Source organism: Rattus norvegicus, chromosome 13 (assembly GCF_036323735.1).
Source record: "Rattus norvegicus strain BN/NHsdMcwi chromosome 13, GRCr8, whole genome shotgun sequence".
In the NCBI taxonomy this organism is placed as follows: domain Eukaryota; kingdom Metazoa; phylum Chordata; class Mammalia; order Rodentia; family Muridae; genus Rattus; species Rattus norvegicus.
In genome coordinates, this window is record NC_086031.1 from 18794367 (window position 1) to 18813265 (window position 18899).

Consider the following 18899-nt stretch of genomic DNA (forward strand, 5'->3'; position numbering starts at 1 on the left):
TGACTCCAGAGGAAAACACCAAATGCCATCAGGGACTCTGGTGCACTGGGGCTGCCAGAGAGGGCTACGCCGACCCTCCTGATTGCTGCCCCCGGGAGAGCTCATAAGCAACACCGCACAAGGAAACTTGAGCCTCGGGACCACAAGTAAGACCAACTTTTCTGCTCCAAGCGACCTGCCTGGTGAACGCAGGGCACAGGCCCACAGGAACAGCTGAAGACCTGTAGATAGGAAAAACTACACGACCGAAAGCAGAACACTCTGTCCCCATAATTGGCTGAAAGAAAACAGGAAAACAGGTCTACAGCACTCCTGACACACAGGCTCATAGGACAGTCTAGCCACTGTCAGAAATAGCAGAACAAAGTAACACTAGAGATAATCTGATGGCTAGAGGCAAGCGCAGGAACCCAAGCAACAGAAACCAAGACTACATGGCATCATCAGAGACCAATTCTCCCAACAAAGCAAACACGGAATATCCAAACACACCAGAAAAGCAAGATCTAGTTTCAAAATCATATTTGATCATGATGCTGGAGGACTTCAAGAAAGACATGAAGAACTCCCTTGGAGAAATGCAGGAAAACAAAAATAAACAAGTAGCAGCCTACAGAGAGGAGTCGCAAAAATCCCTGAAAGAATTCCAGGAAAACACAATCATACAGTTGAAGGAATTAAAAATGGAAATAGAAGCAATCACACACATGGAAACAACCCTGGATATAAAAAAAAAAAAAAAAAAAACAAAGGAAGAGACAAGGAGCCACAGATACAAGCATCATCAACAGAATACAAGAGATAGAAGACAGAATCTCAGGAGCAGAAGATTCCATAGAAATCACCGACGCAACTGTCAAAGATAATGTAAAGCGAAGAAAGCTACTGGTCCAAAACATACAGGAAATCCAGGACTCAATGAGAAGATCAAACCTAAGAATAATAGGTATAGAAGAGAGTGAAGACTCCCAGCTCAAAGGACCAGTAAATATCTTCAACAAAATCATAGAAGAAAACTTCTCTAACCTAAAAAAAGAGATAACCAAAAGCATACAAGAAGCCTACAGTATTCCAAATAAAAGAAACACTTCCCGACACATAATAGTCAAAACACCAAATGCACAAAATAAAGAAAGAATATTGAAAGCAGTAAGGGAAAAAGGTTAAGTAACATATAAAGGCAGACCTATGATAATCACATCAGACTTTTCACCTGAGACTATGAAAGCCAGAAGATCCTAGACTGATGTCATACAGACCCTAAGAGTACACAAATCCCAGCCCAGGTTACTGTATACTGCAAAACACTCAATAAACATAGATGGAGAAACCATGATATTCCATGACAAAACCAAATTTACACAATACCTTTCTAGAAATCCAGCGATACAAAAGATAGTAAGTGGTAAACCCCAACATAAGAAAGCAAGCTACACCCTAGAAGAAGCAAGAAACTAATCATCTTGGCAACAAAACAAAGAGAAGAAAAGCACACAAACATAACTTCATATCCAAATAGGAATATAACAGGAAGCAATAATCACTATTCCTTAATATCTCTCAACATCAATGGTCTCTACTCCCCAATAAAAAGACATAGATTAACAAACTGGATACACAACGAGGACCCTGCATTCTGCTGCCTACAGGAAACACACCTCAGAGACAAAGACAGACACTACCTCAGAGTGAAAGCCTGGAAATCAACTTTCCAAGCAAATGGTCAGAAGAAGCAAGCTGGAGTAGCCATTCTAATATCAAATAAAATCAATTTTCAACTAAAAGTCATCAAAAAAGATAAGGAAGGACACTTCATATTCATCAAAGGAAAAATACACCAAGATGAACTCTGAATCCTAAATATCTATGCCCCAAATACAAGGGCACCTACATACGTAAAAGAAACCTTACTAAAGCACAGGCCGACAGGAGCAGGATGTAGATCTGTCCCGAGAGACACAGCCAGAATACAGCAAACACAGAGGCGTATGCCAGCAGCAAACCACTGAATTGAGACTAGGACCCATTGAAGGAATCAGAGAAAGAACTGAAAGAGCTTGAAGGGGCTCAAGACCCCATATGTACACCAATGCCAAGCAACCAGAGCTTCCAGGGACTAAGAGACTACCTAAAAAGTATACATGGACTGACCCTGGAATCTGACCGCATAGGTAGCAATGAATATCCTAGTAAGATCACCAGTGGAAGGGGAAGCCTTGGTCCTGCTAAGACTGAACCCCCAGTGAACGTGATTGTTGGGCGGAGGGAGGCAATGGGGGGAGGATAAGGAGGGGAACAGCCATAAAGAAGGGGAGGGGGGAGGGAGATGTTTGCCTGGAATCCGGGAAAGGGAATAACACTCGAAATGTATATAAGAAATACTCAAGTTAATAAAGAAAAAAAAACACATTGCACCTCACACAATAATAGTAGGAGACTTCATCACCCCACTCTCATCAATGGACAGATAATGGAAACAGAAATTAAACAGAGACATAGACAGACTAAGAAAAGTCATGAGCCAAATGGACTTAACAGATATTTATAGAACATTCTATCCTAAAGCAAAAGGATATACATTCTTCTCAACTCCGCATGGTACTTTTTCCAAATTAACCATATAATTGGTCAAAAAACGGGCCTCAACAGTTACAGAAAAATAGAAATAATCCCATGCGTTCAATCAGACCACCACGGCCTAAAGCTGGTCTTCAATAACAATAAGGGAAAAATGCCCACATATACGTGGAAGTTGAACAATGCTCTACTCAACGATAACCTGGTCAAGGAAGAAATAAAGAAAGAAATTAAAGACTTCTTAGAATTTAATGAAAATGAAGGTACAACATGCCCAAACTTATGGGACACAATGAACGCTGTGCGAAGAGGAAAACTCATAGTTCTGAGTGCCTGCAGAAAGAAACAGGAGAGAGCGTATGTCAGCAGCTTGACAGCACACCTAAAGCTCTAGAACAAAAAGAAGCAAATACACCCAGGAGGAGTAGAAGGCAGGAAATAATCAAACTCAGAGCTGAAATTAGCCAAGTAGAAACAAAAAGGACCATAGAAAGAATCAACAGAACCAAAAGTTGGTTCTTTGAGAAAATCAACAAGATAGATAAACCCTTAGCCAGACTAATGAGAGGACCCAGAGAGTGTGTCCAAATTAACAAAATCAGAAATGAAAAGGGAGACATAACTACAGATTCAGAGAAAATTCAAAAAAATCATCAGATCTTACTATAAAAGCCTATATTCAACAAAACTTGAAAATCTGCAGGAAATGGACAATTTCTTAAACAAATACCAGGTACCAAAGTTAAATCAGGAACAGATAAACCAGTTAAACAACCCCATATCTCCTAAAGAAATAGAAGCAGTCATTAAAGGTCTCCCAACCAAAAAGAGCACAGGTCCAATAGGGTTTAGTACAGAATTCTATCAGACCTTCATAGAAGACCTCATATCAATACTATCCAAACTATTCCACAAAATTGAAACAGATGGAGCACTACTGAATTCCTACTATTAAGCAACAATTACTCTTATTCCTAAACCACACAAAGACCCAACAAAGAAAGAGAACTTCAGACCAATGTCCCTTATGAATATCGACGCAAAAATACCCAATAAAAAATCTGGCAAACCGAATCCAAGAGCACATCAAAACAATCATCCACCATGATCAAGTAGGCTTCATCCCAGGCATGCAGGGATGGTTTAATATACGGAAAACCATTAACTTGATCCATTAGGTAAGCAAACTGAAAGAAAAAATCCACATGATCATTTCATTAGATGCTGAGAAAGCATTTGCCAAAATTCTACAACCCTTCATGATAAAAGTCCTGGAAAGAATAGGAATTCAAGGCCCATACCTAAACATAGTAAAAGCCATATACAGCAAACTAGTTGCTAAAATTAAACTAAATGGAGAGAAACTTGAAGCAATCCCACTAAAATCAGGGACTAGACAAGGCTGCCCACTCTCTCCCTACTTATTCAATATAGTTTTTGAAGTTCTATCCAGGGCAATCAGACAACAAAAGAAGGTCAAGGGGATACAGATTTGAAAAGAAGAAGTCAAAACATCACTATTTGCAGATGATATGATAGTACATTTAAGTGATCCCAAAAGTTCCACCAGAGAATTACTAAAGCTGATGAACAACTTTAGCAAAGTGGCTCAGTATAAAATTAACTCTAATAAATCAGTAGCCTTCCTCTACACAAAAGAGAAACAAGCCGAGGAAGAAATTAGGGAAACGACACCCTTCATAATAGACCCAAATAATATAAAGTACCTCGGTGTGACTTTAACCAAGCAAGTAAAAGATCTGTACAATAAGATCTTCAAGACTCTGAAGAAATTGAAGAAGACCTCAGACCGTGGAAAGATCTCCCATGCTCATGGATTGGCAGGATTAATATAGTAAAAATGGCTATTTTACGAAAGAGATCTACAGGGTCAATGCAATCCCCATCAAAATACCAATCCAATTCTTCAAAGAGTTAGACAGAACAATTTGCAATTTCATCTGGAATAACAAAAAAGCCAGAATAGCCAAAAGTATTCTCAACAATAAAAGGACTTCAGGGGGAATCAGTATCCCTGAACTCAAGCAGAATTACAGAGCAATAGTGATAAAAACTGCATGGTATTGGTTCAGAGACAGACACATAGACCAATGGAACAGGATTAAAGAACCAGAAATGAACCCACACACCTATGGTCACTTGATTTTTGACAAAGGAGCCAAAACCATCCAATGGAAAAAAGAGCATTTTCAGCAAATGGTGCTGGTTCAACTGGAGGGCAACACGTAGAAGAATGCAAATTGATCCATGCTTATCACCCTGTACAAAGCTTAAGTCTAAGTGGATCCAGGACCTCCATATCAAACCAGATACACTCAATCTAATAGAGGAAAAACTAGGGCAGCATCTCGAACACGTGGGCACTGGAAAAAATTTCCTGAACAAAACACCAATGGGTTATGCTCTAAGATCAAGAATCGACAAATGGGATCTCATAAAACTGCAAAGCTTCTGTAAGGCAACGGACACTGTAGTTAGGAGAAAATGGCAACCAACACATTGGGAAAAGATCTTTACCAACCCTAGCACAGATAGAGGGCTTATATCCAAAATATACAAAGAACTCAAGAAGTTAGACTGCAGGGAGACAAATAACTGTATTAAAAAATGGGGTTCAGAACTAAACAAAGAAATCACAGCTGAGGAATGCCAAATGGCTGAGAAATACCTAAAGAAATGTTCAACTTAAGAAAGACACGTACACCACTATGTTCATAGCAGCCTTATTTATAATAGCCAGAAGCTGGAAAGAACCCAGATGCCCTTCAACAGAGGAATGGATACAGAAAATGTGGTACATCTACACAATGGAATATTACTCAGCTATCAAAAACAATGACTTTATGAAATTCATAGGCAAATGGTTGGAACTGGAAAATATCATCCTGAGTGAAGTAACCCAATCACAGAAAAACACCCATGGTATGCACTCATTGATAAGTAGCTATCAGCCCAAATGATTGAATTACCCTAAATGCATAAAACACATGAAACTCAAGACAGATGATCAAAATGTGAATGTTTCACTCCTTCTTTAAAAGGGGAACAAGAATACCCTTGGCAGGGAATAGAAAGGCAAAGATTAAAACAGAGAAAGAAGGAACACCCATTCAAAGCCTGCCCCTCATGTGGCCCACACATATACAGCCACCCAATTAGACAAGATGGATGAAGCAAAGAAGTGCAGGCCGAGAGGAGCCGCATGCAGATCTCTCCTGAGAGACACAGCCAGAATACAGCAAATACAGAGGCGAATGTCAGCAGCAAACCACTGAACTGAGAATAGGACCCCCGTTGAAGGAATCAGAGAAAGAACTGGAAGAGCTTGAAGGGGCTCGAGACCCCATATGTACACCAATGCCAAGCAACCAGAGCTTCCAGGGACTAAGCCACTACCTAAAGACTATACATGGACTGACCCTGGACTCTGACCTCATAGGTAGCAATGAATATCTTAGTAAGATCACCAGTGGAAGGGGAAGCCCTTGGTCCTGCTAAGACTGAACCCCCAGTGAACGTGAATGTTGGGCGGAGGGCGTCAATGGGGGGAGGATGGGGAGGGGAACACCCATAAAGAAGGGGAGTGTAAGGGGTTAGGGGGATGTTGGCCCAGAAACGGGGAAAGGGAATAACACTTGAATTTTAAACAAGAAATTCTTAAGTTATTAAAAAAAGTAATAAAAATATATGGTCTTTAGACCATCTCATTCCCTTCACATACCTCCGTCATCTAATAGACAGTTGTCAGGCTCATCAAATGACTATAGTGAAGGCTGAGAATCCTTTTCAAACTAAGTGATTTCCAAAAAAAAAAAAAAAACAAACAAACAAATAAAAAACAAAACCAAAAAAAAAAAACGCACATCTCATTCTTTTCCATAGCTCTGGTACTACTATTATGCGAGTTGAAATTTGAAGGCCAGGCTTTTATGCGTAAGTGTCGCATAGACAATTCTAGCCAGAGAGAAAGGCATTCTAAGTAAAGGTGTAACATGAACAAAAGCCAAAGATGTCAGCAGAAGCAAGATCTTTAGGGCTGGTGAGATTGCTTAGTGGGTAGAGAGACTTTCTATAAAGGCAGACATCCTGATATGAATCCTTGGAATCCAAGAACGAGACAACTGAAATCTGTGTGTTTACTCTGACTTCTCTCCACATATGTGCTCCCCATGACAAATAAATAGAAGTTTGATGATGCTGAAAAGCCTAGAATGTCAATGGAAAATAACACCAATTTGTCCATTAGCCCATAGAATATTGTAAAGACAGTGAAGCATCGGTATTGATGTAACCCCTGCTGCCTGTTTTCCAGACTTAGATTCACACCTTGCCAATAGCATGAAAAGAAGCAGAACACAAGGGAAAATATATTGTGCTATAGAACAGAGTTTTTAGCTCTCTGAGGAATCAGACTTTAATAGACAGAAAGTTGCTAGGGCTAGGAGATAGTTCAGTTTGTGAAGTACTTAGCTTGCAAGTCTGAGAACCTGAGTTTGCTCTTCAAAGACAGAAACAGTGGACATGGTGATATTCATCTCTATCCTTGGTACACCTAGCAGTAGGATGTGAGGATAAGACAGGGGAATCATCTAGAAGTTTGTGAGTCAGGTGACCTTGAGTATATAACACTACAGAAATAAGAGAGACACTATCTGAAACAAGACAGGAGAGAATTAACTCTCAAAATTGGTCTTTTGACATCCATATATGTTCTGTATCACTTACATGCCAGCACTCACCTACACACATACATACCAGATGTATATACATACACTGTATACTCTTAACTATAGTACTATTAAAAGCAAAGCATAGAGGGATGCTCTGGCAATGTCAACTCTGATGCGAAAATAGGCACTCTGACCTCCTGGACTTACTGGATTGCTGTTGAGTCTAACTGGAGAAAGAACTTGTCTAAGAAAATCAGGTAGATAACTACTAAAGAATGTTATCAAAGGTTGACCTCTGGCCTCATCCTACATATGTGTATGTGCATGTGCATGTGTAGGTGCACAGACTTACACACATGTTCCCACATAGAGACACATCCAGACACAGAAAGACACAAGCACATGCACGGGCACATGAACACACACACACACACACACACACACACACACACACACACACACACACATCATTCACAAAACACAAAGAAAAGTTAAGTTGTAAACTACAGATCCAAAGCCACTGGGCTTCCCACTGAGTAACAGTGAGGGAAGGAAGAAATTTGTCATATTTCCTACAGTGGCCCATGTGACTCAAAATAGCAAAATTTAGGCGGCTGACATAAAGAGAAAATTTAGGATTCTGAACTAAGTTCATGAAAGAAGGATGTCTTTGACACGGAAACACATAAATAAATACCTCATCTCCTAAACACTTTTTTTAAAAGTGTATTTAAAATTATGTGATGTAGCTACCTATGACAGAACTATTAGAAACACATAAATAAATACCTATCTCCTAAACACTTTTTAAAAAAGTGTATTTAAAATTATGTGATGTAGCTACCTATGACAGAACTGTTAGAAATACACATAATCTGAGAGAACAGCAGGATACAGTACTATCCCACCAGAATAAAGGATAACACCAAACACATGGTCACATACTTGGTCTAAGCTGTTCTCTAAGGCAAAAAGTCATGAATATAGAAAAATTTCAGGCTACCAGGGGTGAGAGACAAAAAAGAGCAAGGAGTGACCAGCATATAGAATATGTATAAAAATCAAAAAATAATTAACAAAAATTAAATTAAAAACAAAGGTTCTAGATATCTAACGAACAGAAGTATGAAGAGAAAGGGAAATATATATATATATATATATACATATATACATATATATATATATATATATAAAGAGAGAGAGAGAGTCATGATTTCACATGTCGCATACAGTATTAGAAAACATAATATGCCTCACTAATGTGAAAAGAAATCGACTCTCAAATACAGGTCTATGTATGATTAGGGAAACATGAGAATATCTAACATTGTCACTACAAATATACAATTAAACAATGAAGAAATTACAATTGTTCCCATGTATGAGCCCCCAAAATTTAACATATTAAGAGAACTTCTTGGTTTTGTAGATGTGCTTGTTAGGAGAAACCCAAATCGCTGACTCAACATGATTTCTGAGTTTGTAATTCTCACATCAATCCCCATTGCAGATTTGAACTAATGATTTTTCTTTGTTTTTTTCTCCATCTTTATTAAATTGGGTATTTTGTATTTACATTTCAATTGTTATTCCCTTTAGTGGATTCCAGGCCAACATCCCCCTAACCCATCCATCCCCCTTGCCTTCTGTATAAGTGTTCCCCTCCCTGTCGTCCCCCCATTACCCACATAACAATTATGTTCACTGGGGGTTTAGTCTTGGCAGGACCAAGGGCATCCCCTTCCACTGGTGCCCTAACTAGGCTATTCATTGCTACCTATGCACTTGGAGCCCAGGTTCAGTCCATGTATAGTCTTTGGGTAGTGTCTTAGTCCCTGGAAGCTCTGGTTGGTTGACATTGCTGTTCATATGGGGTCTCAAGTCCCTTCAGGCTCTTTCAGTCATTTCTCTGAATCCTTCAACGGGTGTCCTGTTCTCAGTTCAGTAGTTTGCTCTTGACATTTGCCTATGTATTCTGGCTATGTCTTTCAGGAGAGATCAATATCCGGTTGCTGTCAGCCCTCACTTCTTGGCTTCATCCATCTAGTTTGGTTGCTGTATATGTATGGGTCACTTGTAGGGCAGGCTCTGAATGGGCATTCCTTCAGCCTATGTTCTAAACATTGCATCCCTATTCCCTCCCAAGTGTATTCTTGTTCCCCTTTTAAAGAAGGAGTGAAGAACTTGCATTTTGGTCATTCTTCTTGAGTTTCATGTGTTCTGTGCATCTAGGGTAATTCTAGCATTTGGGCTAATATCCACTTATCAATGAGTGCATACTATGTGTTTTTTTCTGTGATTGGGTTACCTCACTCAGGATGATATTTTCCAGTTCCATCCATTTCCCTATGAACTTCATAAAGTTAGCGTTTTTGATAACTGAGTAGTACTCCATTGTGTAGATGTACTCATTTTTCTGTATCCATTCCTCTGTTGAAGGGCATCTGGGTTCTTTCCACCTTCTGGCTATTATAAATAAGGCTGCTATGAACATAGTGGAGCATGTGTCTTTGATATATGTTGGGGCATCTTTTGGGTATATGCCCAAGAGAGGTATAGCTGGGTCCTCAGGTAGTTCAATGTCCAATTTTATGAGGAACCTCCAGACTGATTTCCAGAATGGTTGTACCAGTCTGCAATCCCACCAACAATAGAGGAGTGTTCCTCTTTCTCCACATCCTCGTCATCATTTGCTGTCACCTGAGTTTTTGATCTTAGTCATTTCTGGGTCTTCAATGCTGGTCCATTGGTCTATCTGTCTGTCTCTGTATCAATACCATGCAGTTTTTATAACTATTGCTCTGTAATATTGCTTGAGTTCAGGTATAGTGATTCCCCCTGAAGTCCTTCTATTGTTGAGGATAGTTTTAGCTATCCTGGGTTTTTTGTTATTCCAGATGAATTTGCAAATTGTTCTGTCTAACTCTCTGAAGATTTGGATTGGAATTGTGATGGGGATTGCATTGAATCTGTAGATTACTTTTGGTAAAATGGCCATTGTTACTATATTATTCCTGCCAATCCATGAGCATTGGAGATCTTTCCATCTTCTGAGATCTTCCTCAATTTCTTTCTTCAGAGGTTTGAATTTCTTTTTTTTTTTTTTTAATGGGGCTGGGGACCGAACCCAGGACCTTGCGCTTCCTAGGTAAGCGCTCTACCACTGAGCCAAATCCCCAACCCCTTGAATTTCTTATCATACAGATCTTTCACTTGCTTGGTTAAAATCACAGCAAGGTATTTTCTATTATTTGGGACTATTATGAAGGGTGTCGTTTCCCTAATTTCTTTCTCGGCTTGTTTCTCTTTTCTGTAGAGGAAGGTTACTGATGTATTGGAGTTAATTTTATACCCAGCCTTTTTGCTGAAGGTGTTTATCAGGTTTACTAGTTCTCTGGTGGAATTTTTGGGATCACTTAAATATACTATCATATCATCAGCAAATACTGATATTTTGACTTCTTCCTTTCCAGTCTTTAACCGTTTGATCTACTTTTGTTGTCTGATTGCTCTGGGTTGTCTGATTTTTCTACTGGGCTTACTTTCTTCCTCCTTGCCTAGTATTCCATGGCAGTTTTGTCCACATTTTCTCCAAGAGCTCAACAGCTCACTTTTTTCTTTAATTGAGATCAGGGGATTGCAATTTCCCTTCTGCTGATACTTAATTCCCCTTTATTTCTCCCTTGGTAATGTAAAATATTATAAAATTCATTCTCTTGTGTTAAGAAATCAAGCCTGTCAAAATGTTGTAATTTTTCTCTGCTTTATAATAATAGAAACTAGTAACTAAATAAAAGCCATTAAAACAGTAATAGTTTAAACTATAAAAGTGTCATGTTGGGAGCATGGAGATGGCCCAGGTTTATGTTTTATGCTGCACAAGCATGGGAACTAAAGCCAAATCCCTAGAAGCACCCAATGTAAAGTTGAATGATGAACATCTTCCTAAGAATCAAGAAAATCCCTGATACTTGGATACCAGCATTATTTGTCAACACAGTAGTGAACAGCAAGAGAGAATATGCTGCTAATAAAGAAGAAGGTTTCCACATGTACCTTGTGTGCATACACACATACTTAGGCATATATATATATACGAATACACACATTATATACCTATAAAACATATACACACATATAGACACACGATGAAAAAAGTAACAACTTTCTTTAGTCAACTCAGAAGTAAACCTGGGATCAAAACCATGGCTGAATAGATGAATGTTAGTCTCCAAAGTCCACATTTAGTGTTGATACCGAAAGTCTCATATCCTTTTACATTTTAAAAGTAGGACATCCTATAAAGCACAGCATTCGCACATGCTGATAAATACAATATGTCTACTGAGGCCTCTATGTTTTGAGCTCTTCTCTGCATTATCTTCATAGCAATCATCTCAGTGAGTGAAAGATCAGACAGCTCCAGAAATCAGCTATACTTTTCTAGACAGGTTTTGGGAATAGTCATAATATTTTATAAAAAAAGTACATAATAACTCTCCAATGTGCAGCAATGTCAAATGCTTTTTACATAGGCATTCAAAAAAGAGAAAGCAATGAATTTTGTCATATTTTTAGCTCAGTGTAGTGCTTGACAAAACTCAGAAAGACTACATACATTCAAAAAAATTACCATTACCATTACCATTACCATTACATTATAATCTCTGATTATACAGTGTTTGGCAATCTGTTCCATATGTGCAGAACTACTGTCCTGTGAATTGGTATCATTAGAGTCCTAATAGCTATTGTGGGAGGAAACTTGTTGCCATGGTTCCTAAACATGCAAATATGCTAGGGTTTACATAGTTGAAATAACTCTGAAAAATCTTAAAAAACTCCCCTTTCATAGTTCCTTTAATAGTCAGAATATTGATTTGAATTGTAAATAATATTTTTAAAGATTCATTTCATTATATTTTATATGTACGGATATTTGTACTGCATCTATGTTTATGCATCATCACATTGAAGAGAAAAGAGAGGTCAAATACCCTAGCACTGGAGTTAGAGATGGTTCTGAGCTGCAATGTAGGTGCTGAGGATGGAATGAAGGTCTTCTGGAAGAGCAACTGTTGCTCTTCAGGCAACTCAGTAAAATTTGAAAATAATATTTAATTCCTACAAAATGTTAATGCTTTTTGATTACATATAAAATCATTAGTTGCATTTTCACCTAGTAGAAAAACAGCCACAACTTGCAGAAATTGATTTTCCAATATCTTCCTCAAATATATGTGTATATGTATGTGTGGCTTGTATGCGCCTTGGTACATATGCATGATTGTATATTTGTAATTAAAGACCAGAGGTCAACATTAAGTGTCTTCCTCTATTAATCCCATGTTTTGTGCTGAATTTTCTCACTAATGATAGAATTTATCACTTCAGCTTCACTGGATGGCCACCAAGCTCCAAGGATCATCTTGATTCTGCAATTTCAGTATTGTGAATAAAGATACACACTCAGCATTAATCTGGATGTTGTGGATATGAAATTAGATTTTTATTCTTGTCCATGAAGTATTACCCACTAAACCATCTCCCTATGACTCCATTTTACTTAAACAAGTCATTTTTCTTTTTATTAAAGAAATATGCAATTGGGAAATTTAAATATCTGGATATCAAAACCAAGATGAAATTAGATTTTAGAAATTTAGATATTTAAAGAAAATTTAGGATTTTCCAGGTATACTCTATATTTTAATACCTGAAATAAACCAAAAATATAGACAACTATTTAAAATTTTGTTTTGCAGTTGAGAAAAAATAAGGTCATTAACAATAAAGTAACAGAATGTTGTCTCAAAGGGAGTATTAATATTTAAAATTACCTTAAGTTACGCTCTCAAATATCTTTTTTCTTTTTGGTAACAGAATTAAAAAAGAAATAGAATTGAAAAGACAGACAGGATTAACAGGATTAATTTGATTTGATCTCATATGATATGTTCATGCATTGAAGCATGTAAGATAGTTGTATGAAGTTTCCTTAAGCTTAACAATATGTCTATTTTTTTAACCTTTAAACTTTCAAATCCCCAAATCTTGATATGAGTATATTGATAATGTCTTATAGTGAGGATCAAATTATTTTGAAAACATTATAGTCTCCGTAGTAATCTTGGGTTTTGTGCCCCAGAGAAAAGCATAACATTTCAACATTAAAGAGAGATGTCAATAGTCAGGGAAATAGAATCCAACCTCATAGCTTTGATAGAAATTTGAGAGAGGAAATACATAGTAAAGAAAAAAGGGAACCTGTGAAGTATGGAGCTGACTCAGGCTGTGAAGTACTTGCACAAAAGTATGCAGATCAAAGACAGAACCCAACACCCATTTAAAAATCTAAGCATGGTGGCACATGCCTGTAATCCCATAGTTAGGGAGACAGAGACAAAAGAACATTGAGGCTTCTTAGCTAGTAAATCTAGCTCAGTTGCTAACTTCAAGCTTCTGTGACAGACTCTGTCTCAAAAAATAAGGTGGAATATGTGCAAGATGTTTTACAGTATAAAGGCACTTGCCACCTGGTTTTTATTCTCATATTTTACTTAGTAAAAGGAAGTAAGTCACAGCCACAAGCTATTGTCTTCTGATATCAGTGTGTGCTTTGTGGTACACATACACACAACACACACACAGACACACAGACACACAGACACACAGACACACAGACACACACACACACACACACACACACACACACACACACACACACACACACATGCACACAAATCTAAGACCAAAGGCAGTATGTAGTTTTTGAACCTCTGTTTGTTGTATCTGTCGGTGACAGGCCTGACAGGCCAGAGGAACAGGCCACAGAGTGAGGGTCCCTGTACCCTAATGCACATTACCCATTGCTGGAGCTCTCCCTACCCTATCACAGATTATTTTCCCCTTGATGTCCCTTAACTGAACCTCTGAAAAGCCGGACTTGTATACTCAAATGCTTCCTTTGAAAGAAAGCATTCACATTCAGTGGATCTTGATGCCAAAGATCCTGTCTTTGTTTTGTTGTTATTGGTGCTTGTTTTGTTTAGTTTCATTCATCAAATTGTAAGGTGCACCTCTCTGGTTTATGATTCATTTTTGTTTCTTCATACAAGTCCTTTTCATGGCTCAACTCCTTCCTTGTTGCTAAAAAGTTCAAAATAAGTAACTTCTTGAAGCACTGTTTTGTGCTATTACAAGAAGATTTGTGCCATCATCCTGATCTTGGTCCTGGTGATGATAGAATAATCTCTGACCCTCATTCTGTTGTCATGCAGACTTCAGGTGTGCGATGTCTAAGCATGACTGAGCACCAAGCCTCACCTGTCACCAGCTATATACAGACCATCTGTTAAATAAACAAATGAAGTTATGAAGGAGCCTAGTATTCTCCCAAACAGGAAAAAAAGACCGTTTGAATTGATGACTTTCTTAAATTGATTACTTTCTTGTAATCAAGAAGCATAGGGGCAGTCATTAGCTACATTTGCTAGTGGAATGCCAGTCAGCCTTGCTAGATTTCAGATAAATCAAATTACAAATTTTACAGTTGTAGCCAAATGTGATTCTAAACTCCTCCTGAGGTCTGAGGTTACTAATGTGAAAAGCCAGGTCTAGTTTATGTGCTGGTGATTTATTAGGGACTTTGTGTATGTTAGGCAAGACTTCAACCACCTGTGTTATACCCTATGTATTTAAGCATATATAAGACACTCTTAATACTTCTCAAGGTTCAGATTTCTCCTGAATATCCTACCCATGTAAATGCAAATATTCTTACTAAATTTAAAGTATAACCAACATCAATTCAATGTTGTTCTCTATTCCTGTCTTCTGTCTTTGGAATTTATCATCCTTTCTAGATCCTTCCATTTCTCTGTTGTTTTACAGTAATTCTACTTTGCTTATTTTCCCAAAGTTTTACAATACATTTTTGCAGAGATTCCATCCTCTCCTTGGCGACATCATTACAATTAAAGCAGTGATTACATAGGAACACACTCTCTCTCTCTCTCTCTCTCTCTCTCTCTCTCTCTCTCTCTCTCTCTCTCTCTCTCTCTCTCCATGCCATTCTCCTTAAATGGCCAGGATCAATCTTTCTTTACCTCATTTGTTATTATAACAGCATTTTCATATGTGTATGGCTTTCAAAGTGATTCCAGAGTTTGGAACAGAGTTGACTCACCATATCCATATAGCTTTTCTCAGGGAGTTAACATAATTATTTTTATATCATTGGTTCCCTAGAAGAAGTTCACTTTCCTTGCCCCTCACCTTAGGATCTCAGACAGATTTATACAAATAAAATTTGGATCTTAAAACATGAACAGAAAGAGTTGGTCTGCGCAATGCTGAGATATTTTTCCTTTAAGGTTGTGAAGTTGAGTGTGGAATGATCCTGAAATCAAAGTCAGCACTAGGTGGTTGTCTATTAGTACTGTCATATTCCCAGATAAAAATTTCTTTAACTTGTTTGCTTTGTATTGTTTTTCAGGGCAATGTCACTTTTTCCTGCTCAGAACCACAAATTGTCCCCATCACATTTGTCAATTCCAGGAGTAGTTATTTGCTGCTGCCCGGCACTCCACGAATTGATGGTCTGTCAGTGAGCTTCCAGTTTCGAACATGGAATGAGGATGGTCTGCTTCTGTCCACAGAGCTGTCTGAAAGCTCAGGGACCCTGCTGCTCATCCTGGAGGGTGGGACTCTGAGACTCCTTATTAAGAAAGTGGCAGGACATGGAACTGAAATCATCACAGGTACAGACTCTGCTGACTTGATTTGTAATTACACCTTTCCTCAGCTGCCCTCCACTCTCTTCCCATTTCCCCTGCCCTGCCTGCCTTACTGTTTTCTCCCTATCCTCTTCTCTCTTCCTCTTTCATTGCTGCTTAATTCCCCATTCTGATTTTCCTTTCCGTTGTTCATAATTTCTTCACCGAAATCAAACAAGGTTGAGGTTTTGCTAAAATTACAAAACCATACACAGGAATGAAAGGTGGTCCAGTGGTGGAAACTGTACTATAAATACAAATGAAATTGCTCTCTGTCACATGCCATAATTAGATAAACAGAAATACTTAAATCTTATTTAACTATTTGTACTTCAACAGATCTCTCAGTTGCTTCACTATAGGATCATCAGAAAAGCAGGTGTTGGATTTCACATCCATGAGTATTTATTACATTCTATACCACCTGCCTACTTGTTCCTGTGTACAGATTTCTAACATTGTGTCATCTTTAACATGGTTGCCCCAGGTAAAAGCTGTTTTTCAAACTTTACACATTAGGAAATGACAGGTTACAGAAATGTCTCTAGAATCACAAGTTCCAAAATGGCAGAGCTGAGAATTCACTTAGAATTTGTCTGGCTTCCATGGTCATATTTCTACAGTATCCCAGAGTGTTTTTACAGTCCCACATTTTAAAATAATTGGTATGATTTACCATTGTATTTTTAAGTACATTTTAAAGGTACTGAGTATGTAATGTTATATGCAGCTTCAGAATAGGATGAGACTTTTCTAAATGTTCCTCAGTGGTTGTATATGTGTGTTTGTGTGTATGTGTGTGTGTGTGTGTGTGTGTGTGTGTGCATGTGTATGTGTGTGTGTGTATGTGTGTTTATATGATGCATGCTGTATATAATACATTTGTCTGGATATGTACATATTGAAGCCAGAAGAGTGAATTTTAGGAGGAGTTGCATGCAACTGTGAGCTATATAACATGGGCGCTAGGAACCGATTTAGCCAAGTCAAATCTTCAACTGCAGTGCTGTACAATATCATCCAGGACAAAGTTAACTACAATGCATTATTCACTGTCTAAATGGCTTTCGTCTCCGATTGATACATGAATTTTATTACTCAATTTCTCTAGATAAAATTAAGTTAAATACTGAAGTGTATGATATACGAGTCAACAATCTGGTTAGGCTCTGACAGAACCTCAACTGCATATAAATGTTAGGGCAGCACAGCTGAAAGTCATTGCATGTCCTACCCTATCACTCTCTATGTTATTCTCCTGACACAGGCTCTCTCACTGAAACAGAAAGAATTTATTTTAGCTCACAAGTTGAGGGCACAGTCCTGGTGGTAAGAGATTGAGGAAGCTGGTTGGTCACGTGTTATCTGCATTTCAGAAACAGAGATATAAATGTTAAGCTCAGTTTCTCCTATATATTGAGTCCAAGACTCCAGCCAATGGAATTTTGCCACCCAAACTCAGGTTCAGTCTTTCCCCCTATATTAACCCATTGTAAAAACTCTTTCCTAGGATTACTCCAAATTGACTCTGAATCCTATCAAGCTTTCACTCAATAATAACTGTTACAACACCAAAAATTAATATTTTGTAACCTAATTGTGGGTATGACAACCTGTCATTTCTGCCATAGTCTGTGATTTAGATGCGATGAAATAATGACTGTCCATGCTTAAGTGAGTTAATTTGGCAAATGTGTCTCAATAAACAGGTGTAAGTCACTGGAGATCAGCTGAGAGTCGATTACAGGCAAGGCAAAGAAAATTATTATTTTCTAAGCTTCTGAGACCAATCACTCGGAAAAGTGTTCGTATTTGAAACACAGGAATCAGAATTTGATCCCAAGACACCATAAAAAGTTGGCTATGATGACACACACTTGTATGTTCAGCCTGGGGTGGTTTGGAATAAGTTGATCGTTATCTTGCTGGCCACCAAGGTTAGCTTAATCAGTAAGTGATAGGCCAATATTAAAACTTGGCCCAAAGGAGGCAGATTGTGTTTCTTAAACTAATATCTAAGGCTGTCTTTGGAATCAAATTGTGGGCTTACATGCTCATACTGCTTTCACACAATTACACATGAGCAATCATAAATTTGTTTCTAAAATTATGACAACTACCAGTAAAAAAATACCTGAAACACTTGGCATAGTGTTGAGAAGCTGATTAATAAATGCCCATTCCTTCCATACTTATTCAGGGCCACTCGTTGCAAGGGCCTCATTCCACAGAGTTGTAAAAGTTAGTAAGAGATAAATAACAGCCAAAATAGTGAGTACAGATTTTTATTGCTTTAGATTTCTAAACAAAAGTATTTTAAAAATAATTGAGATCTTACTAGATTTATGAGAGGAAAATAATAATAAATAAATGCCCATTATCTCAGTAACCTCTGTGTGTGTGTGTGTGTGTGTGTGTGTGTGTGTGTGTGTGTACGTACATGGGTGTGAGTATGCACATATGTATGTATGTGTACATGTGGATGTTATATGTGCATACCTATGCATTCCAGAGTTACATATAAACAGAAGTCAGAGTAAGTGTGGGGCACTTGCTTTATCATTCGTTGCTTTATTTCCAAAAGAGAGGATCTCTAACTAAACCTGAAATAAAGTTGACAGTAACAAAAACCCCAAATCCTCCTGTCTACACCTTTCATATAGTTGGGGTTGCAGACCCCCATGTGGCCACATGTGGTTTTTGATGAACTTCAGATTCCATATCAGATCCTGAGACTTGCTCAGACTTCTAATCTAATGAGCCAAGTCTTCAGAAAGCTTTGAGGGCCAGCAAGTCTACCCTTGAGATATTGTGTTTTATAAAGCAGTGTGATGCTGTTTATTGATTCCTTAGA

At 38.0% G+C, this 18899-nt stretch overlaps 1 protein-coding gene across 6 annotated transcripts in view; it reads left to right on the plus strand.

The window, feature by feature from the left end:
- The window catches only part of Cntnap5b (contactin associated protein family member 5B), a 903457-nt gene that overhangs the window by 416112 nt on the left and 468446 nt on the right, over nucleotides 1-18899 (plus strand). For all 6 annotated transcript variants that reach the window (XM_063272213.1, XM_063272212.1, XM_017598777.3 and 3 more), the window contains exon 8: nucleotides 15766-16030. In XM_063272213.1, coding sequence (XP_063128283.1) covers nucleotides 15766-16030 — 265 coding nt within the window. The remainder of the gene's footprint in view (nucleotides 1-15765; nucleotides 16031-18899) is intronic.